At 38.5% G+C, this 23933-nt stretch overlaps 1 protein-coding gene across 1 annotated transcript; it reads right to left on the minus strand.

Moving 5' to 3' along the window:
• Positions 1–284: 284 nt before the first annotated feature.
• On the minus strand, positions 285–22766 carry znf652 (zinc finger protein 652). Its single transcript, XM_058770207.1, is given in 8 exon segments — positions 285–2407; positions 2410–2810; positions 4130–4274; positions 6119–6234; positions 6392–6539; positions 9314–10542; positions 14014–14249; positions 22071–22766. Coding segments are annotated over 6 exon segments (2025 nt in total). The 5' UTR covers positions 10346–10542; positions 14014–14249; positions 22071–22766; the 3' UTR covers positions 285–2224.
• Positions 22767–23933: the final 1167 nt, after the last annotated feature.

A 23933-nucleotide genomic window follows, 5' to 3' on the forward strand; every position in this document is an offset into this window, starting at 1 on the left:
ATATATATATATATATATATATATATAAATAAATAAATATAAATGTTTGTTTAACTTTTAAAAGTGCTTGTCTCATTTTTTTTTTAAATCAATGCAAGACCAAAGGTACTTGCATGTAACTTTATCTAATCTGTACTAAACAAGGTCAAAGGTATAAAGAGATTGAGGTCATACTCACAAAACAGGCCCTTTCTAGTCATTAAAAATGCCCCACTTCCCATACTGCTTTTAGTCTCCCCCAAACAATTACAAATGCACAAATACACAAATTCAGACAAGTGAGCTGTGCTTGTGGCTAATTCAATTTTACTTCTTTAAAGTTAGCAGAAAGTGTTAAATGAACAATATAAAAAAAGGCCCAACATTAATGCAAGTCCATCATGGTGTCTCAAAAACAGGAAAACAATACAAAACAGAACTCAACGAAGGGCAGCTGTTTCTGTACCAGACACAACATTAAAAATAAAACACTGCTGAAGTCGAGAGGGTAGAGAAGTTGAAACAGACTAGCTGAGAAGAGATGAGTAAAAACAACTCACAAGAATAAACAATATTATGGTCTGCTTATTTTTCTTATCTAGCAAGGTTTATTAGAAAGTGCATTCCATCAACTGATGGAGAATGGAGAGAATCAGACAACAAGTAGCCCAAAACAAACAAACAAAAAAAAAAGGATATGATTGACAGCCACCTGAACCAATAAGAGTACTTCTCAGGTGAGGGGGGCGGGGCAAGAAGGCAAAACACAATTTCTTACAGGACAAACTACAGTTCTCTGACGTATAACAAAAAAATTCGAATCCCCTTGCGATTCTCCCCATTTTCCAACAGCCAGCCATCTTTCACATGTCAGACACATGATAAACAATTCTTTGTCAGTTGCGCAAACCTCTTACTTGGCAGTAAAGTGCAGAGGACAGATGCCTTTGTCTAATGAAAGAGAACAAAAATAATTCACAATCAATCAGCTGAGTCTGATTGACTCAAGACTTTCAATCACTTTATCTGTGCTGCTCCTAACGTCACTATTTAACACATAAGCAACCATCTTGACACTCACTCACACACTAATCATCTACATGATAAAGAATCATGTACTAGGAAAAGACAGAGAGCAACTAAAAAGCAGCTTTTGATACCAGCACCACAGACAAAAGATCAGTCAAAGACACACACACACACACACACACACACTCCGCTCCTACATTCGGTTGAATACATGATTAGAAACAAACCCTTTCTGCATCTTCCAACCCATCACACAGACTCTCACAAGCACACATCTCAATTCAACATAGAAATCCGATTTTCTTTTTAAAAAGTCTCACAGAGCATCTACTTTATACAAATAAAAATATTGGTTAAGTGAGTTAGGTTGTATAGAACATACAGTAAAACTAATAAATGATCTTGTTTCGCCTTTAATTGCAGTCTTCCTATGACACATCACAGCATTGGTCTTCCTTAACAGTCTCAACCTCCGACTGAACACGCCGGAGAGCTACAGGCATTACCCAGTAAGCATATTTTTATTTTACTTAATAAAAAAAAAGAAGAAAAATAATAATAGGAAAGACAACTCCAATATCTGAATAAAATCACTGACAACCACAATCAGGCAACAGAAACATTTCAGTCATTTAGACTACGCTGAGTTTACCGCTTAAGTGCTGTATACTATGTTTTGTGTAATGACTTGTATATGATTCATAAGTAGAATAGGAATATTTTTAGTTGTCGGGAAGACCTGCATTTCTAAAGAGGTTACACTGCATTTTTTGAAATCTAGACCTTTATCCTGTGAACGATTAAACCCGTAGAACCTTTGCAACAGCAGCTGAGTTGATAAAGAGTTAGAGAGAGAACCACGTTTGTGCCACTGAAATCCCAATGGCCTGTCGTTTTGATCGTTGTGACGGAGTTTGAAGCGAGGTGAAGTGAATCCGAGTAATGCTTTAAGAAGTTTGCGCTTGTGTTCTTGAGATCAGTTCACAGAGATCAGTCCTGTTTGGTCACGAGTGCTAGTGGCAAGTTGGTTTGTAGTATCAGTTCTGTATCTCTCACACACACACACACACACACACATAAACATTTCATTGCATTTCACTGAGTTCCAGCTTTCAGATTCCTGTGAGAATTAGATGCATGTGGTCCGTCTGTACGCTCTGTTCTCCAGCGAGCACCTGATTTCACATTAGTGAGTTTGTGTACGAGAGACTGTGTTTCAGTGGTGTTGCGGAGCGGCGCCCTGTCGCAGGTACGCATCCTCATGTGCGCAGTGGTTTATTGGCTCGCTCTTAAACAGGGCGGGGGGAGGAGGCAGGACAGAAGGCTGCACTGTGATCTGCTGAGGGGCGTGGCTCGTCATGGGGGCGTGTCCTGTGTGATGGACAGGAGTGTGAGTGTGTGCGGGTGATGTTGCGCGGGCACCGTCTGCATGTGCAAATGAGAGAAGCTGTGGGTGGTGACCACCCGTTGCGGTAGGGGCCCTGCCGCGGTGGGACCGATCATTACGGGGCCCACGGGTGTTGACTGAGTGGGTTGGGTTGGGCTAGGGATGTGACTTGAAGAAGGCGTGTGGCCGGTGAGGTGAATGGGAAGCGCCATGCTGGCAGGCTGAAGCGTCACCGGGCTGGTGACCCGGAAGCACTTCTCTCGGTGCGCCTTGAGCATGTTGGAGAAGCGGAAACGCTGGCCGCAGATTTCACAAGGGTATGGCTTTTCCCCCGTGTGCGTGCGCCGGTGCCGCTTCATGTTGGGCCGACTGGTAAAACTCTTCCCACAGATCTCACAGATGAACGGCTTCTCACCTGAAGAGAAAGAGAAAGATGGGAGTGAGAAATGAGATCTTGTTTCCGTCACTGGAAATAAAGCTACACGGGCAGCTGGACTTAAACATACGGTGTCTGATGTTATTACAGAGAACGTCTGGGAGTGTTTAACCACAAGAGTTTAAATGCATCTGCTACAAGGTTAGACTTGAAGAACCAGCTGAAGGATATGGGAAACATCAGAAAGAACAACTAATACACTACAATAACAAATCTTCAATAAACCCAATTGAATCAAGGAAAACAAGGGAAAAAATTCTTCAAGTCTAAAGTCTTTAGAATAGTTCAAAGGAATAGTTCACCCAAATGCTTTTTTTTTTTTTTTTCATTATTTACTCACCCTCATGTCACTCCAAACCTGTATAAGATTCTTTCTTATGTTGACCATAAAAGAAGATATTTTGAAGAATTTTAAAGAACTAAACAGTTGCTGGTCCCCATCGACTTCAGCAGGAAAATAAATACTATGGAAGTCAATGGGAACCATCAACTGTTTGATTACCAGCGTTCTTCAAAATATCTTCTTTTATGTTCAACATAAGAAAGAAACAAATAGGTTTGGAACAACATGAGGACAATGATGGGCAATTTTGATGAGGAAAAAAAAAAATTTAGGGTGAACTATCCCTTCAAGTCTTTTCAACAACACTAAATAAACAAATTAACCTTTATGAACACAACTGTTCTACTCTTGTAATATAATTTTTTTTTTAGCATTAAACATACGTCTTAAAATATTTTACAACTGCTTTTAATCTGTTTTTGGCATACAAAAAAACATTTTAATTCAGTAAAGCTAAATGGGTTTATGATGTTATATTAAACAAATAATGCTCCAATACATTTCCAACATGTTTGTGTTGGTCTGGTGAAAATTTAAAATGTTAGTATTTTTCTCACACTTCAGAAGACACTGATTCATCAACAGGGGTCATATGGATTACCGCTATGTTAGTTTTGTGTAATTTAACTTAAAAACTTTAAGGGACCCATACACTTGCATTATATGGACTCGTATGTAGAGATGGCTTATATTTCGAAATATCTCAGTTTGTGTTGCACAGAATAAAGTAAGATTGTTGCGAAATGTTCTGCTTGAAAAGTGTGCTTGTTGCAAATTTCATTTGAATTGTTATTTTATTACCTAAAGCAACAGCATTTAGATATATTTAAGCATGTCCAAATGTTTTTTGGGGCCACTGTAAATTAGAATAATTATTATTATAGTAAAACTCCCAAATGTGTGTGAAAGATAAGAAAACATACAATCTATTCATTCACCATGGTGGTCAACTCACCTGTGTGCGTCTTCATGTGCTCGTCGAAATACTGTTTCATGTTAAAGTCTTTGCCACACCACTGGCACATAAACTGCTTATGTCCTATATGGATGCTCATATGAGACCGCAGCTGGTATTTGTACTGGAACCTCTCGTCGCAGTTCTACACACACACACACACAGAAATAGACAGCGTGTGGGTGGATGCTGTTTCAGCCTCACTTCAAATCAGGGCCAGACTGAAGCAATCCCAACTTTGTAATACGAACATAATAACCTGTCATTACGGTTCATAAGCCTGTCATTGAAATACTATTTATAGGAATCAGGCCAATCCCACTCATTCAGAGTCTCTCACACTGCACCCTTAAGTGAAACCAATGAGCCCCACCCTGACCACCTTCACAGAGCGTTAACCCCCGATGCATTTTTAAGGAAAAGATGCCCCAACAAACAGCTGAGGGAAAAATCAAAAGACAATATTAGAGATGCAAAACGAATCTGCACAGTGTGAATTGACTCCGACACTGGTCTTAACAGTGATAACGAGACAAGTTTCCACTGACAAGCAGTTTGTCCATCCACACTACAGCTGCTTTTTTCCCTTAAATATTTGCAAAAATTGAATTACATTTGAATTCTAATAACAATTTCAGTTAGAAGGAAAAGATCAGAGAACACAAGATTTCTAAACCAACAGTCCACAAGAGGGCATCATAAATATAAACTAAACAACAATGTATCACTGTTTGAAGAAAACAGTTAAATTGATGAGTTAAAACTTTAAATTTAGTCTATATTTTGTGACATCATATTCATTGTGAAGAAAATAACATTCATCTGGTTACAAAAATCATTTTTCTCCAATGATGACCTTAGCTGTGTATTTTGTGTATTTAATCAGCGAAACTACCACTGAAATAAATGGGAATGTTAATGGATAGTTTTCTATTCTAACACTGGTTAGGGCAGTACAGAAAAAAAATACAGAGAAATTAGTGCTAAAAGAGTCATTCATGCTGAAATAACTGATATTTCCAATGCTAAAAGGAAAAAATTTGCTTAAAAAAAAAACAAAACAACAAATGCATTTTCTGTTGTGTATTTACACACATGCACACAGAGGTCTGGTTACTGACTGACAAACAGCACTTTCAGAATAGCTCTAGTCCAAATGGCAACACTGTGGACATAAATGAGCCAAAAGACGTCAGTAAACAAATGTAACAAACAAAATGCTATGAACAGTAATAAGCAAATCTTTATTCACTCCCTTATTCAAATATACAGAAATACAGTGTTGTTTGTGCATGTCAACATCCTGCCGTGGATGTGGCATCTTACAGCATTTGCCAAAAACAAATTAAAGCTGTAAATATGGACCGACTGGAAACGCACACATTTTTGAATATAATTATCATTTTAATATTGTTTGCTTAATACTCTGACTTTTGGAATGTATTTTAGAGTTTTCACATTAATAAAGAGTCACTGATGTTTAAAACTATAGAAAACAGTCAAATCCACAAATGAATGGGGGTTCAATTTGGGGAAGCCATGGCGCCAACAGAGGGGGATGTAAATACTGTACCAAATTCAACAGGTTAGACATGTGCCAATTTAAGGGAAAGGAAGACTTTCCACAGGAGGAAAAAGGGATTCATGTGGAGCAGTGGTTTGTAACTGGTTTTGGTCGAGGCCCCAGACTTTACACTGGACATCAAACAAGGATTCAACCTGTACCAACCTTGTAACCAGTATTACATCTTTCCTTTACCTGGTGTAATCAGTTTTTTTAATTTTTATAATTTTGTAATTTATGGTTTCTAGGATAAGCATGTGACTTAATCAGTCTATGATCTGTATGTCTATTAACATTAACACATACCAAATGCATGATTTTATGTTATTTGCATTGTATTTAGTTGAGTTCCCATTTTTTCCCTTCTCTCAGTCGCAATATCAAACCAGACCACTTGCGTATTGTGTCATTTAATGTGTTCATACCTCACAACGGAAGGGCTTCTCTCCTGAATGCTGCAGGGAATGCACTTTCAGTGACATGCTGCGCTTAAAAGACTTTCCACAGGTTTCACAGGTAAATGGCATGTCCTTTGTGTGAGCTAGAGACAAACAGAAGACCTGCTGTATTAGGCATACAAATGTTTGATATGCATTTTGTGGATGTATATACATTTAAAAACATATCATGATATTGAAGGTTTAAAGGTTTCACTTGCGCAGAGCTGAAGTGTGTCTGAGCACATTTACTGTACGTACCGACCATGTGCTTACGGACATGAGCCATGGTGTAGAATTTCTTTTCACAAATCTCACAGGCAAATTTCTTCTCGGCAAAGCCATGGACAATCTTAATATGCTCGTGGAGGGACCACAGCTTCTTAAAGGACTTACTACACGACACACACTGGGGCACAAAAAACAGAGACACACTGTCATACAGTACAAGAATAACATATTTAGCTGTATATCTACTCTCAGACCCCTTTTTTCTGAGTCTCAATGGCCCTCGAAACATGAATGAAGTCTCCCTCTGCTGGTCAGGACCGATTTTAAAGGGGTCATTGGATGCCCATTTTCCACAAGTTGATATGATTCTTTAGGGTTTTAATGAAAAGTCTGTAACATAGTTTGGTTAAAATTTCTCAATGGTAGTGTATAAAAAAAACTTTTTAACCCTGTCAAAAAGCCGTTTTGTAGCATTTTCCTTTAAATGTTAATGAGCTCTGCTGACCCCGCCCCTCTCTTCCGAGCCACTCTCTGAGGGACTGTTTACTTTAGCCACATTCTTCGTGAAACTTGCTAGTTATCACATTATTAGGAAAGGCGATTTGCAAAGATTCCTTGAAAAAACCCTTATACTCACTTCTTCTGTAGGTGAAGCTGGATAACGAATGATTCGCACGAACATAGATGCATCTAGGTAGATCAGGGGGTACATTCCCTTCAAAAACAAACTTAATCCTCTGCGTCTTCAGTGGCTCAGATGTCGGGAGTAAATTACGAATGCTACATACAACAGAACGCCTCAATCGCTTAATATGAGACATCTTATCTTCCCCTGCACCGGAGTTGACACAATGGCGGACAGCTCTCAGCTCACTCAGGGCGGGTCTAAGGTAAGACAGCCTGTACAGGGGGAGGGGCCTGTACAGAACTACGTCATTCTGATAGGAACCTCAGAACAGCCTGATTTGAGAAACCACTGGGTAGATTTTTATCATTAGAGGATGGATGTGTACACACACTTCCAACACACATTTATGTTCAAACAACTTGTAAAGTGATTTTTTCATCCGATGACCCCTTTAACACATTCCTAACCTTTAATGCACTTCATATTTCAAATCAGATCTAAGATGTATTTGAGAATGACCTCAGTTGGATGATATTGGACATTTAATTGCACGTTAGTTTCTCTAATTTTTACCTTTGCCATCACCAAACAAATACCTTTGCCACTGAAAACACTAATCATTTAATAATAACACTGCTAAATGTAATCTTTAGCAAATATAAAAATCATTTTAAAAATTAATATGCATCCTTCATACTGTACATTATAAAGTTGTAGTGCCTAAATTCAATGTTTAAATTTGTTTTTTTTTTGTTTTTTTAAATCTACACTTTCTGCATTTAGCAGATAATTTTATCCAAAGCGACTAACAATAAAAGGAACAATCTACTGCTTTGTTGGTATTTTACTTTACATAATTTAAATATTGGTCATTTATCAGCCATAACATGAAAACAATTATTGGCATAAACAAGAATTTTAATATCAGTGCATCCCTAATTACAATAATCTAATGATTACAAAGTCATATACTTTCAATTTTACTTAAGCATTTAATAAGGAAAAGAAAATGGAAACATTTTGCAACTTTGGCTTTTAAGCTGTAGTCAAATGTTAATTTAATATTATATTTTGTGTCGCACATACACTATCATTCACATTGTTTGGGGTTGGTAAGATTTTTTAATGCTTTTGAAAAAAAAAAAATTATGAGTCTTATGCTCACCATGGCTACATTTATTTGACCAAAAATACAAAAAAAAAACCAACAACAACATTAATACTGTGAAATATTATTACAACTTGAAAACATCAATTTATTCTTGTGATGACAACACTAAAATTGCAGCCATCCAAAAAAAAAAAACCCTAAGAAAAATCGAACAAAAATTTTTGGAATATCTTGTAGCAGCACCATGGACTCACTCTGTCCCTCACAGCCTCATTTCCAATTGAGTCACATTAAAGGGGTCATGAACTGAGTGTTGTACTATAAAAACATCCAGTAAATTTCGTTAGTCTATAAACAGCTTATATTGAAGCCAATCTGCCAAAACGACAGCTTGTGGAATGTTCTACTCTATGACATAATAGTATGGATAAGCACCGCCTCCACACAAGATGATCAACGCCTGCTTCTACATCGCTGCCTGTTTAGGCCCACCCACCGATTCACGCATGTAGCTCTTACGAGAGGCGAAGCAGAAGGCAAACAATAAAATTTATTTGATGGACTTTATTTTTAATTAAGTTCCAAACCGCATCAGTACGTGCTTTTGTTCACTTTATTTTACCGTGGATTTGTTTACAAACAAGGCACAATTCAACATAGGATTTTCAGAAAGACTGAAACTAAAAGACAATGCTGTGCCGACTGTACTGGATCCAACAGTAATGTCGCAACACACAAGTGTGAGTAACTGTTTTCATTACATGATCACTATTTGTCTGTAATTACAGATCGTTTGACATGTATTGACTTATTTATGCTTTTTGATCTAAATCACAGCAATGTCCATCTATGACAAATGTACGCTGTCAAACACGTCACAATACACAATTAAATTGAATACACAACTATTAGCCAATCACAGTAGTGGGTGTTTACTTTCCGAGTCTACAATCCGCCACGCCTATTCAAACAGCGTTCTGATGAGGGGGGTTAAAAACAGGACTGAAAATAGATTATTACTTTTAAATTATGTTTTTGATGTAAATATCTTGATAACATTATAAGTGGACCTCAGAGAACAGTACAAAATAATAAAAAAGGCAGTTTTTGACCCCTTTAAATATGTCCTCGGCTTGGACTAATGTCTATTAACAATACTTCTACTTCACCAAGCATGTGGCTTTTCAATACAAGTTTGGGAAGATGCTCTCACCTGGATGTTCTTCTCGCAGTCTGTCTGCTGGTGAAGAGCCAGTTCACTCTCCAGCACAAACTTCTTCCCGCACTTGTCGCAGATCTGCATGCGTCTGTGCGTCACATTCATGTGCTTCTCCAGGTACCAGCGGGTGTTGAACACACGTGGACATTTTTCACACGCTAACGTCTCTTTCTCCTCACCCTCTCCCTTGGCCCCTCCTCCTGCGACTGTCGCTCCTGAGGTGGAGGAGGCAGAGCTTTTAGGCTCCTTGGCAGGTCTACGCTTTTGAGGTGGGCCCTCTGAATTCTTCCTCCGCCCCCTGGTCGTAACGCCGGCAGTCGCAGTGGTTACGCTCCCAGTTGATGAAGCGACTACGCGGCGACTCTTTCGGCGCGGCGGAGCAGCGGCTCGACCCCTGTGCATCCGTTGCGCTCTTGTTCGCAGACTATTGTTTTCCTCTTCCTCATCATCTTGATCCTCCTCATCCAGATCCTCCTCTGCGCTGTAGTCATCTTCAACGCTGTCATCTTCTTCCTCCTCGTCTTCTTCCTCATCTTCCTCCTCCTCTTCCTCCTCCTCACTATTGCTCTTGTCGTCTCCTGCGGTGTTTGCATTTGCCGCGTCATCTCCTTTGGACACGTGCAGGGTCTGGTTATTGAGGTTGACCTCTACAATGATCTGTCCTCGTTTGAATTCGTCCTCTGCCCCGGCTCCCTCTTCGGCTTCAGAATCTTCCGACGTCCCACAGTTTCCGCTCTTCGTCTCAGCTGCTCCGGATCCTTCCCGGTAAAACGGTTGATTCGGGGCAGGATGGGGATTTAGGTCTGAGGGCATCTGTGACTCAGGCCTCGTAGCCATTGTGTTGTCAATGACCAAAGAGTACGGCTTGGCTGCAGCTTCTCGCTTGTACAGCTTTGCTGACAGCTCGGCATCAGGAGCAGAGGTGTTGTGGAAGTACGTTTGGGAGGGTTGAGTCATTTGCCCCTCCTCTTGAGACATCGTCTCCGGGCCGGACACCTCCTCCTTCAGTGTCTGGCAGGACTTCATCAGCAGCCGATCGCTCCGTTAAATCAGAGTGTTTCCCTCTTTAAGTTTGAGAATAACCACTGTTTCCTGTCAAGGGCGATACAGGAGGCAATGTACCCCTCCTCTCGAATGAATGAGAGGAGGGCAAGAGAGCGTAAAGGAGGAGAGATGAGGAGAGACACCTTAGCCTAGCCCAAACCGAGCCTCCATTACTTTCACTAGGGCATGAAAGAGAAAGAAAAAGGTATGAGAAAAGGAAGACAAAGAAAATGAATAAGACAAATATTTTAGAGCTGCATTATTAATTTAACTAATACCAAAGTTGCGATATGGCTTAGTGTGATTATCAAATTACAAAGGCTGTTATTTAACTGAATTAATAAATGCACTGCGTTTTTCAGAGTGAAGCGCAGCACTGCATTCTTTTACACACGAGCAGCTCATGATCCGGTGTTATCAGTGTTTCAAGGGCTTTTCACACTGAACACGAAAATTCGGCGCTAATGTTCGGTGCGATGATGCTTTTGAATCGAAACAATAGATCCCTATGGGCCCATTCACACCAGGCGTGATCATTCGCAGTGCAGAAAAAACGGAAAATAAATGTCCGTCCTGTGTGACAATTTTTTCCCTGTCGCACCGCGATGAAACGGGCCATCCAATCAGATTAGAGCTTAGATCACGTGCGTGGAGCAGCTGCTGTTGCACAAAAAGGCAAAGAGTGGTGGCGCTGTTTTGAAAACCAGTGTAAACAAACACCGAAGAAGAGTATTCCGAGAGAGAAAAGAGTGGATGCCGAGTTCTTGTTATCTTTGGTATCTGAGAACGGATTTATTCTCACATGTTCTTAATATAATTTCTATTAATTCTCCACTGAATTATGTGATCTGGAGTGTCCGTTTTCTTCCACGTGTGCGAGTGTTATGAGTCAGAGCGTATTAACTCTCTAGATCTTCCGTATGAAAAAAAAATCGAGTGAAATATATTTATACACATGAAATATGAGAGCAAATAGACATGATTATGACGATATATTTTCTGTATGCGTTTTGTATGCAGCTCATGGCATTTTTATAACAAAGAATGTTTATGACAATAAGCAGTGTGGCGTTATTAAACATACAAAGAGTGCTTGTCTGCCTATTATAGAATCAAAATCAACTATAGATCACAATCGGAAGTTATTACAAGCACTTGATGGTTTAAGGTGGGTTTTAAGCAAATACATTAATAATTAATGTACATAAATTTTCAAATGTGGCTTGATGCTACTTCTGTTTGTATTTTAAGATGTTTTCTTGTAAGCATTACAGATAGTTTGTGTTTCTGGCACAGAACCAAACTTTATTTATCTTTATTTATCTGTATATTGAGCAGCGGATGATGTTAAATCCATTTACGAGACACATATCTGAATGCATTGTTGGTCGGCGCCACCTAGCATGCAGGCGTGAATTAGCAGAAGGCGATCAATCGTTTCGCGCACGGTGTGAAAGCAACGTTCGTTGGCGATTCGCCTTGCTTTTTCGCATCGCGCTCAGTGTGAAACGGCCTTCAGAGTGGCTTGTTTCGAATCTTTGCATCTGCTCTGTGCCCGGTAGCTTATAAAGTGCATTAGAAAACATAACATACACTAATAGTCTTTCCAAACTTGTAATAAAAAGAGCTTATAAAGCGGTTACCGTCAACAAAAAAAGAGAAGCTTTATTGTCTCCTTACAGTTTTCCACCAAGATAACAGCTTGCTGGATTAACATTAAAAAAATAAAAAATTAAGATATTATTGTAATTTTACAGTTGTACTGAAAAGAATTATAAACATTTTCTTAACTCTTTACCCGCCAAACACAGAATTATCTGGGTTTCGGCGTTCTCGCTGTTATATGCTAGGGGCGCTATTACACATCTCCTAAATGAGTCTAGAAAGTGCCGATCAAAAACACAGACCAGGAAGACGCAGAAACGAGCGACCTCATATGTAAGCATATGCATATGAAAAATAATGCGATCATCAACACTAACCACATATAAATGAAAACTGCCTAATGCAGGGGTGTCAAACTCAGTTCCTGGAGAACCACAGCCCTGCAGAGTTTAGTTCCAGCCCTGCTCCAACACACAAACCATCTAGTTTTCAAATAAGCCAGAATGACTTGATTAGCTGGATCAGATGTGTTTAATTAGGGTTGCATCTAAACTCTGCAGGGCTCCAGCCCTCCAGAAACTGAGTTTGACACCCCTGGCCTAATGTTACAGAGTGAAATGTCAATCCAGGAAGTGGTAAAGACCTGTGCAAGCTTTGGGAGTGCCAATGGAAGCTATCTACTGCATCTTTGCTTTGAAAATATTACTGAATATGATCCAAATGTAGTATTTTATAAAAATATGATCCTCTGCTTTTTGCTCAAAATGTTTCTTTTTTAATGAAACCAACCAACATCTAAGTGTTGATGAAAAAAACAATGCTTGAAGCTAGAATAAAACAGATTTTTTGGTCACACTTTATATTAGGTGGCCTTAACTACTATGTACTTGCATCAGAAAATAAGCACAATGTACTTATTGTGGTCATATTGTATTGCAAAACACTTTTGCTGCTATTGAGGTGGGATGCACATAATAAGTGCATTGTACCAAATGATTCATTTAAATGTAAGTACACAGTAGTTAAGGCCACCTAATATAAAGTGGGACCGATATTTTTTTTTGAAAGTAGAGAGTTTGATCTTTATTTTGATGTATTGCATGTTCAGATATTCATACAACAAAATATTCTGGGGGCCAAGAAATTTGAGTGAAAATCAGCAAAAACGCTGGTGGTGGCTGGCAACTTTTTTTCAAAAATGCTGGCGGGAAAAGAGTTAAAGAGTTTTGTTCACGCAAAGATGAAAATTCTGTCATTAATTACTCTCCCTAAAGTAAAAAAAAAAAAAAAAAAAAAAATTATATATATATATATATATATATATATATATATATATATATATATATATATATATATATATTTTATTCACAATTTCTTCTCTTCTGTGTCAGTGTTCAACGTGTGTGCATTCCTCTGCTTGCAAACAAGACGCAGCACATCCGGTTTCTACGGCAGAACACCGCCTCCTGCATCAGCAGCAGTGTCGTAGACTGACGGGAAGAGAAGAATTTGTTGATTAAAGTTGTTATTTTTGTTTTCTGTGCGCACAAAAAATATTCTTGTAGCTTCATAAAATTACGGTTGAACCACTGATGTCACATGGACTATTTTAACGATGTTCTTTCTACCTTTCTGGGCCTTGAACGTGACAGTTGCATTGCTGTCTATGGAGGGTCAGAAAGCTCACGGATTTCATCAAAAATATCTTAATTTGTGTTCCAAAGATGAACGAAGGTCTTACGGGTTTGGAACAACATGAGGGCGAGTAATTAATGACAGAATTTTCATTTTTAGATGAACTATCCCTTTAAATACTATAAATCTGAAATACTTCATATTTTTTACAATAGGAGTATTTGTTTTGTTTAATATTTTAATTTAATAAAAAAATAACACTCATAAGAACAAAATAATAATTATTATTGTTACTATAATTTTTTAATGGTCCCATTGATATATTATTAAATTTTTTGTCTACAAATTACAGCCTTAAAAACAAGCACGGCAAACCTTTAGTCAACTCATGTAGTCTTAAAAGTACTCACATCCAAATGAAACTCGTCTTGGCTTTAGATCCAAACGTCAGTGTCTCAACAGCATCTCGGTTTCACTTGGAAAGACAATAGCGGCACCTCATCTGCAAATCTCAGCTGATTCAGACACAAAAGCCGCCTCCTCTCTGTCAGTGATGTGATGGCGTCTCAGCGCCGTTAAACTCAGCGCTTAGATCTCGCAGTCATTACCAGCTGCTCCGAATCAACACCCTGCAGCCAGATGTTACCTGAAAGAGAGCAAGAAACAATGTGACAGGTTGCGCAAGGAATGAAAGAAAATTGAAAGCAATTATATCAGGTGTCATCCAAGACATCACATTTAATTCAGTACATCAAAGCGGGTAAATGAACCACAACTACCATTGAAACAAGAGCAGTGTGTCATCAAACGCAGATATTCAAGAATGAGTACAACAGCACTTCATACCTCAACAACACCTCTGAAATTACAGTCAGTGCAATGACAATTACCTGTTAAACCTTCTGGTCTTCTAATCAGGTGCCATACATCCTTTATATGTATTCGTGTGTGTGAGAAAGAAGCTAGCAAGTGAATAAGACAGGGAAAAAGAAAGAGAAACGAAACTGCAGCCTGGTTAAGGTGTAGACATCTAGAATCTCACTACTAATCAGATACACACACCAAACCGCAACCGTTTCGTTTTTCAGTGTAAGTTTGTGTGAGCAGCTCAAAATTAAACCACAAGAAGTTATGTACAAAAAAAACACTCACACAATGTGGAAGAAAACCCTCACATATTTTCATATTCTGTACATATCTTTTTTTAATATTGACAAATACTGGACAGTATTTCACACTTCGTTACTGCCACCTAACATGCTACAACAAGCAACTCCCCCCGTGCTGAAGTAGTCAGCACGAGTGTTGCCATGTGGTGATGGCTGGAGTGTTGCTTAGTAGGCCTGTAGTGATTATTTAATTTAATTATTTAATCATGAATGTTTAACTGAGATTATTGTGCACTTGACATTCCAGTCCCATACTCCAATCCAACAGTTTAACAAATATTGAAGCACAAATGAGCATTTTTATGCTTTATTTCTGGTGCAGCAGTGCATAACAAGAGCACATAAAATTGAATATTTTAGGACAGAAATGTGTTATTATTGCATAAAATAACAATATTATATTCTGCTTTAAAACACCTCAATCAATAAGTCATTTAACTGCCTCTGAGATTGTCATTTCTAACATGTCATGTGTTTGACATGATCCAATATAGTCTAAATATCAATACCACTGTATGCTGTGAATATGACATTGACAGATTCTTGTTGTTACAGAGATGGCAGCTATATTGCAGATGCATAGATTATTTTATATATTAATTATTATTATTTTTTTTTTTAAAAGGAATGACCATTACCATTTCTCTCATATACTGTACACCTAGAGATTTGAACAATCACCTATATTAAATATTTATATACATAATTACACAAATTTCAAAGAATAAATCTAAAATTATAAAAAGATATATAAATAAACATAACTTACTAAATATAACTGTATGAAAATTACATACATAAGTGATTGAACTTTTTGTCTTTGATCTGTATGGCATTCACTCAACAGAGAGACAGATTCAACCGAAAATTGAGACAGTTACACACTGATGAACCAAAACGAGACCACAAGTTTCAGTGTGAGTGATTTGAAACGGGTGTGGGGAGGGAGTGTGCGCGCTCAAGGAATGATCTTCCCCAATCATTGGCTCCTTTATATGCCAATATGTGACAATAGACTAAGAAATCAGATATCAGAGTGACCCTGTTAATTCACCAAGATCAAAACACAAGACTCTACCTTACATGCTGAGTCATCACGATCAAAAACAACACCACCTAAACAAGTAAACGGCAGCCACAAACAGGAAAAATAGCTCTGTTTTTGCGTTTTACACTTAACGGCTTCAACCTTGACTTCCTGGCTCACTGTGAACATCTTTGTTCTGTTTGAGTGCATGTGTGCCAGTCATCGTCTTTGTGAGCTGAACAAATATTTCTGTGAAACATACACTGCTCTTCGGAACAATACTGCATTGTAAAACACTGGCTGTGTACAACTTGCATTACATGATAAAATCTAAAGCCTTGTGACTACCAAGATAATTGCCGTCTAGTCAGTTTGCTGCATGCTGCATCTGTGAAGAGACCAACAGCGTGACTCACATTAACCCACCTCTTTAAGCCATAGTGGGAGAATATACCTACAGTTTTTCAAAGAATTTCATTTGAGTCAACTATGTTTTTTTTGTAAAATTTGTCTGACAAATTTTATATTGCGAAAGTTACAGACATTTTCATGTGTCGTAAACCCTTTTGACTTATCAAGGTGTGTGTCAGCATCTAAAAGAAAAGGAGTTCATTCTATCCTGTGGCAACAACAAAAGGTGTGATGCAGCGTACGCATACATACAGTGAGCTATACTGTGAACGTATGCAATGCTTGAAAGGTCATGATTTATCATGTGTCTGAGGGTGGGAAGCATTGTTTGAATGACGAAAAGCGAAAAAAGTAACAGTTAGGGCAGTTAGAACTGAAATGTGAAGTCAGCAGAGAAAGGGCATAACGTCTAACGTATACAGTTCACCTTTGAGTCACCTTTAGGACAGATGAGCCTACTTTACGACACGTTCAAGTGATAGTTTACGCAACAAATGAAAATTCTGACATTATTTAATCTTCATGTCATCTATTTTTATACATAAAATGAAACATTTAATGCAAAATGTTATTTTAGACCCCATTGATTTTCACTGTACAGATAAAAAAATAAAATAAAATTAAATAAATTGTTTTTTGTGCGTCACAGAAGCGTGATACAAGATTATGTCCAAAATCTTGTATCACGATTTGAGTCATTTTATTTCATGGAAATGGTATATATCAAAATGTAGTTATTTTTGTTTTAAAAAAGGTCTTTATGATAAGTTTTGATACCATAGAAATGTCATAATTCTTGTCACCAGTGTCAACATAGCCTAAACTAAAATAATTTAAAAAAACTCAAGCTCACTGAAGACAAGTAAACAGTCAGCTATTAAATGAGAATAAGAAACTAATTGCAAGCAATAGGACAAAAAACTACAGTAGAACAAATAAATAGGAAATGCTACATAAAGTAATCAAATGTATAAAAACACTGCTTATTCTTCACTGTGGGAATTAAATGTATATATTCAAAATTACAAAAGTGATTTAGTCAAGAGCAGCGAGAGATTTTCTCCCTTTTGTTGTTTAATTACCATAAATGACAGACAACAAGAATATTAGACTGCTGTCACTTTAAGAGGTGCCCACGTAACCACTTAGCACACTGTGCATGTAACCGCGATAGAGACGACAGTCCAAAATCTCTTCAGGTTGACAAATTTCTACCGGTTAATCATGTCTCCTGGTATGTTACCCACCCCTACACAGAAGAAAGAAAGTCACAAGTTTGAACAACATTAAGGTGAGTTGCTGTTGATCTTGCGGTGAACAATTCATCCATGCATGTTTCCTTTTTAAACTTTATTTTGGCCATTAATCATTTAAACTTCCAGTGAAATTATAGATTTCTCTGTTAAAGTAATGTCAGACATCTTCAATCATTTGGATCTTAAAAGCTGCCACTTTCTTACAATCGACTGCAAGCTCACATTCAGATCTGCCTCCATCCAATCAACATCTGTTTCACTCGGATGTGTGTCACAATATGGAAAAAATATCTCACAACTTTAAAAGAACCATTTTTTTTTCATGAATCAGGTGAATGCTTGTTTTTGCATGCACCCAGTGAAGACATTACCATAGAAAAACTTTTGTGTAGGAATATTGTATTATTTTTGTAGTCTTCATCTCAGGTAATGCAGCAAACTAACAGCTCCGGTATCAATGTCTTCAGATTCAGCATAGCAGTAGGCTCTATGATTCCTGCTTGTGTTTTGTTTACGGTAACACAGTGGAGCAAAACCTAGAAAAACAGTTTCAGTTAAAAACAATTCAACTAGAGTTTTAAACCTTGCATGGTAACTACTGAGAGTGACGCCATACGCCTGAATCATGCAGCTCTCCTGCAGCGACAGTTTAGATTTCTGGAACGGCCACACATACATGCATAAACCTACCCACACAAATAAAACCATATACACATAAACAAACACCCACACGTATACAATTATACACACACACACAAACACATACCCACACAGATACAGCCATATACACACACCTCCACCTTTCTTCCTGTGCGCTTTGAAACTTTCTGAGAATTGGAGAGCGCAGTGTATGTGACCACATGATGGGTGCATAAGGGGTCACACATCTCAGAGTGTGTGCGTTGGAGTCACAGGAAAGTAGCCGGCATATATAACTCATACTACTGTATGTGTATTTCAAAGACTGGCCCGGCACACTTTTCACTGTGTAAATTCTGTTGTGTGTTTTAAATAAGATTGAAATCGTCACTAAAAATACCAAACAATGCTCTGCATTCATATTAAACAGACTTGCAAAGTTAATTCTTCGCTGAAGATCTCCGAAGAGCTAGTGACTCTTGACTTGAGTGCACCCATCAGAAGGATGCCAGAAATGCAGCACCCGGAGGAGCGTGAGAATCTGCAACACAGCATCTACAACACATCTGAGGAGGAAATGAAGGAAAAGCTCTACTTATTTACACAAGACGCATGTGTTTGCATCTACACATCTGTTGATGTCTGCAGCCACTTACAGATCTAGAGTTTGCATGCTCTGGTGCAATACAGAAGAAAAAAAGCAGAGTGAAATTCAGTGTGAAGACAATACCAATGCATTAATTTTTCTTGTTTCAAGACCGACAAGTGCAAGAAAAGTTTTGCAACGCCTCAGGCCGCTCCTCTCATCATCGTGAGTAAGTAGGTGGACGATAACAGTGACTAATCCCGGGCTTCCTCGCATATGAAAAAAATGCAATCTGCTTTGATGTGGGTGACAATCACTCAATCAAAATCTCCACAACCATTGAAATTACTCATCTTTTAGCTTATATATTCTGATCATATCTCCAAGGATTGAGGATCAAGCCCCATCTCACCTCATCCATTCAACCATGAACAAATTTTTCTCATTCAATCACGAAAACCATTTTAATTGATATTGTAGACAAAATAACCTTTCATGCTCTGATCTTAAGGTGGATTTAGTGCACAGGAAATGTTTTTTGGTAGCTACAGCCAATGACTTCAGGATTGATTTATGCAGGTTTTAATGACTGAAAGCGAAACTTCCAACTGCTAGTAACTCAAAATGCACCGTGTTTTTTTTTTTGCTCTTCAATTTTCCCTGTCTCCAACATCTCTGACCTCCTGACCTTGTGCTGAATTCCAACAGCAGCAGATCACCGATAATTTGACTAATTATTTAATCACGGGAGGTCAACCATGACAGTACTGTGAATCCACAATCTGACTTTCACTCAGAAAGGCTCGCGGGGTTCTTTGAGTGCTGTTATGCAACTGTATTAACCACAAGCAAGCTAGCTGAGTCACTCAATTCTTTTCAGATGCTCTTAAACTAACCCACCAACTGAAGGCCTTTAATACAGGTCACTCTTCAGCAGCCCAGGGAGAGCACAGAAAGGATGTCAGAAATGAACAACATCAAGTCTGAATGAAATGAAAATTAACCCTATTTATAATCTAAATGCATGTTATAGATCTTACTGTGAATGATTCATCCATGCGTTTTATTTATTTAAAAAAAAAAACATTTTATCATTCAGTCTGCTTAAACCATGGAAGATCACGTTTGTCTGTTTTACATTTTTGAGTGCAACATCCACATCTCAAAATCCAGTCAACAACTGATGTACAAAACCCAAGTTCCCACCCTACATTTTTTCATTAATCCACTAAACTCGAAAGTATGCCACAATACATACAGTATGTAGCTACTTCAGTTAGTGAAGTGCATATTTCTGCAACATCTGCCATTGGTTGGATAAACTAAGCCCCGCCCCAAATTCACACCATTGGTCAGAACATTCAAACATAACAGTGGGTCCCATTCATTAATTATTGCATAGATTTTGTATTTCTAAGCACAGGAGAATTCTCACGAAAGCAGCGTATGCACATTAATTTGTCCATTCTAATGTTAATGAATTTGGAGCATTCCAAGTTAGTCTTTGCATAAAATACGGCCAAACCAGGCTTTCTGCACAACCTTTTCTTCACAGCCCCTTTGTCACACTCAGAAAACATACTGGTATTGTTACACACAGAAACCTCACGGCTGGAACCGTAACAAAGCTTCGCTTTCACTATTTATGATGAAATACATGTGCGATATCAATATCATCTTACATCATTTTTGCATGTGTGGTCCCAATTTTTTTTGGTAAGTTTAAAATAAAATGCATTAAGAAAATTATTGGTGAATCATGATTTCATCATAAAAAACATTTGTAAGCAGATTTTTACATACAATTTTGTGCATGCACACTAAGTGAATAAAACACTTTTTTATGGCACAACAGATTTAACACTTTATCTCTGCATTCCAGGCTGGAATAAAAGAAAGTATTTTAACAAAAAAAACAACACTTCACCTTTAACAAGTTCAGATTTTTTCACAGCAGGAGAGCATCATCTCAGATGTGCTCGAGACACAGGCGCTTTGAAGCATAAAATACTGTCAATCTAAAAACTGCGAGTCTATATCAAGTCTTTTTGATCATCACTTTTTACGAAGACTTTTATATACAAAATCTTTCAATTTAAGAGGGGATTCATGCAGTTTAAATTCTTTACCTTATAAAAATAATAACTTTAGTAGTAGGAGGGCCCTGAATAAAATGAATATTCCCATGGTTCTTAACACATTGCAGCCTGAATGTATCAATGATATGTTATGAAGCCAGCATTATGAAAATGTTTAGCAGACTAAGTTGAGGTAAAAACAAGGTAGAAAAAACTAATACTTGTTAAACACCTGATATTTAACTGAAATGCTTCTTCAGATTCATGTTTCTGAAACACCTTGCTTTGTGGGTGCCATAGGACATTGTGAATTACACCAGCTCTGGAGAAAATCTCTTTGCCTAATAAGTTGGTGAGACTTCATAGCAGCTTGGGAACTGGATAAAGGGAAACGGGGGGAAACCTCACAAAATAATGAGCTAATCAAAGCTTTTAGGCTTGTCAGGCACACAAATGCATCACGGCTGTTCCAAACTGCGTTTAACAAAGAGAGGGGACAAAATAATAAGAATAAAAAATGAGGTAAAACAAACAGCAAAATTCCTTCGCCCCCTACTCCTACAATCAGCGCTAGCAGCTCGAGCTAACGCCGCAGTTTGAGAAGGGCCTAGCGCGCGCATCCACAACACACCTCCAAACTGCATCACGTCCACCCCAAAAAACGAGGATAAATACTGGCATACAGCGCGGATGGGCCAGACTATACTGTCGGAACAGTTAGAAAAGCAGCAAAGGGTGCACGGCAACTCACTGGCAAAGAGTAACTTTTTTGGGAAAGCGACGCAAAGAAAGGGTTAAACAGAAGGAAACATTGGTTGGTCGGCACGGCAGGCGTGCAGGCCGATCGGCTAGCACAGCTAACATCCCGAGTGCATGTACATACAGCTGTGTGCAATGGACTCCAGCTATGGCAGGACCTGCTTTTGCACATTGTTAAACGCGATTGCAAAAACCTCAACCGAGGCGATTTCAACCGAACTGCTTTGCAAAGCGCATGCAACGACAAAACGACTATTTAACCCTGTGGCTCATAGCAAGCTAACATCCTCGTCGTGGACGACTTTCACTTCTTGCACCCCCAAACCGCCCAGATTTATACTCCTTCAGAGATTTTTCTCTTTCATAGTGCTCGACTCGCGGTCTGCGAGCAGCTGGTTGCAGGAGACTCTCAAAGCATTTGTATGCAAAACAGCATTAGGCAACAAAACAATAACAATTTGGACGATTCCTGCTCTTTCTTAACAAAAACCTGCAGATCGAGCGGTGAAAATAAGTCGTGTCGTGCATTGACAGCTTCGTACCTTGACAGATGTCCGAGGGACGGTTTCTGTGCACGCGGCGAACAACTGTCATCGCTGTAAATAAATGCAAAAGCAGAAATTAACTTGTAGCAAAGACTACTCACCCGAGACACGAGCGCCCTCTCCCTCATACCGTCCACCTCAAGTTGTGTAGCGATCCGATAAAACACAGATCTACAAAAAACGACTCGCTTCAGATAAACTATTCCTCAGCGGACACTGAGTTTTGGCGAACAGTGTGAAGTCGCACACACAAGCGGACAAACTATCACAAATCGCTCTGGTTTGCCTCTAGACTGAACGAGCCCACCGCTGCTCCGGTTTACAAGCCATCGCTACGTGGCTGGCCTAGGTCTCGCGCATCAACCATCCTCCGAGTTCATCCGAGGCGCTCGAGCCGCCGCTGTCTGCACTGGAGAAAGCGCGCGTGGCGTCGGGGGTTTTTTTCTTCCCGTAATCAAAGAGCGAGACCAGACAGCGTACAGTGCGCGCGCCCGTCTTCCTCCCTGCGGCGAACCACCTCGATAAAAGTGACTTTTCACTTGATGGACCGTTTGCCAAACAAGACGAGAAATTGCAGCTGCCTGTTCAACATTGTGAGAAAGCGCCAACAATTTTGGGAGCTTTGTTTTCTAAACCATCACCACAACGGTCCAGGCCTAATGTGAACTTAATGCTGTCAGTACATTAAAATCCAATATAAATGTCAATAAAAAGTTATTTATTGGCTTTTATGCTTCCTTGAAAAACCTTTAACATCCTTTGAATCTTTGCAATGCACAAAAGGTTCATCAGATGTTCTTCACACTAATAATAAAATGTCTCTGTGGCATTGCAGTGAACATTTGTTTATAAACCTATGTGTTTTTTTTTTTTTAATTCACTGTGCAATGAAATAAAGGCATTTACTTTGTTGTACTGTTTAGACACTTTTAGATGTACACATAAAAAAATTAAAAAACAATCTTTCTCCTTACTTATTCCTTCCCTTGCTAGCTTGTACTTATTTAAACAATGCCTGAGACTTGGTGTTACAAGCACTTCCTTTGTCGAATTGCCTCTTCAAGATGAATCGCTTCATGTGTTCCCCAAATTGTAAGTCGCTTTGGATAAAAGCGTCTGCAAAATGACTAAATGTAAATGTAAATGTAGATGTTTTTTATAAGACTTATGTTTTATAAGATAGTTCCTGTTGCTACTAATGCATTAGGCTGAATCCAGTAAAAAGTGCTGTTATATAATTTCAAAGCTCTCCATGGCCTAGCACCAGAGTACATTTCTGATTTAATTAGTTTACATCAATTTTTGAGATCTCTTCGCTCAAATGATCAGCTGAGTCTAACAGGTTCTTGATTGCGCCGCTAATGTAAAGGTGATAGAGCTTTTTAGGTGGCCACTTCTAGACAACGAGCTTTCATTGTTCTTAAAAACCTCTCTCAAATTAAGGGCATTTCAGAGGGCTTTGAAAACTCATTTATTTTCTTTAGCTTTTAGCAGTTAATTGTAAATTGTATGGATTTTTGTTGAATTTTGGCTTCATATGTAATTACTTTTGTATGGTTCTTTTTGAAAGTGCTGTAGAAATAAACTTAAGCTGACAGTTGAGTTGAGTTGAGTTGAGAATGGATTTGATCGGTTAGACTTAAGAATGCAGGAACTGATAAAACGTTTACTTTGTATGCAATGTGAGTTGCTTTGGATAAAAGCATCTGCTAAATGCATGAATGTCATGGTAAATCTAGTTCTGCTCTTTATTTGATTGGCTAAACAGCATCTAAAGAGCTGATTTAGTATAAAATGTGTCAGTTCACAGTGTTTCAGAATTCTGTAAGTGGTGCAAAATAAAAGGGAAGCTGGCTTTTT

Source organism: Onychostoma macrolepis, chromosome 03 (assembly GCF_012432095.1).
Source record: "Onychostoma macrolepis isolate SWU-2019 chromosome 03, ASM1243209v1, whole genome shotgun sequence".
NCBI classification, from domain to species: Eukaryota; Metazoa; Chordata; class Actinopteri; order Cypriniformes; family Cyprinidae; genus Onychostoma; species Onychostoma macrolepis.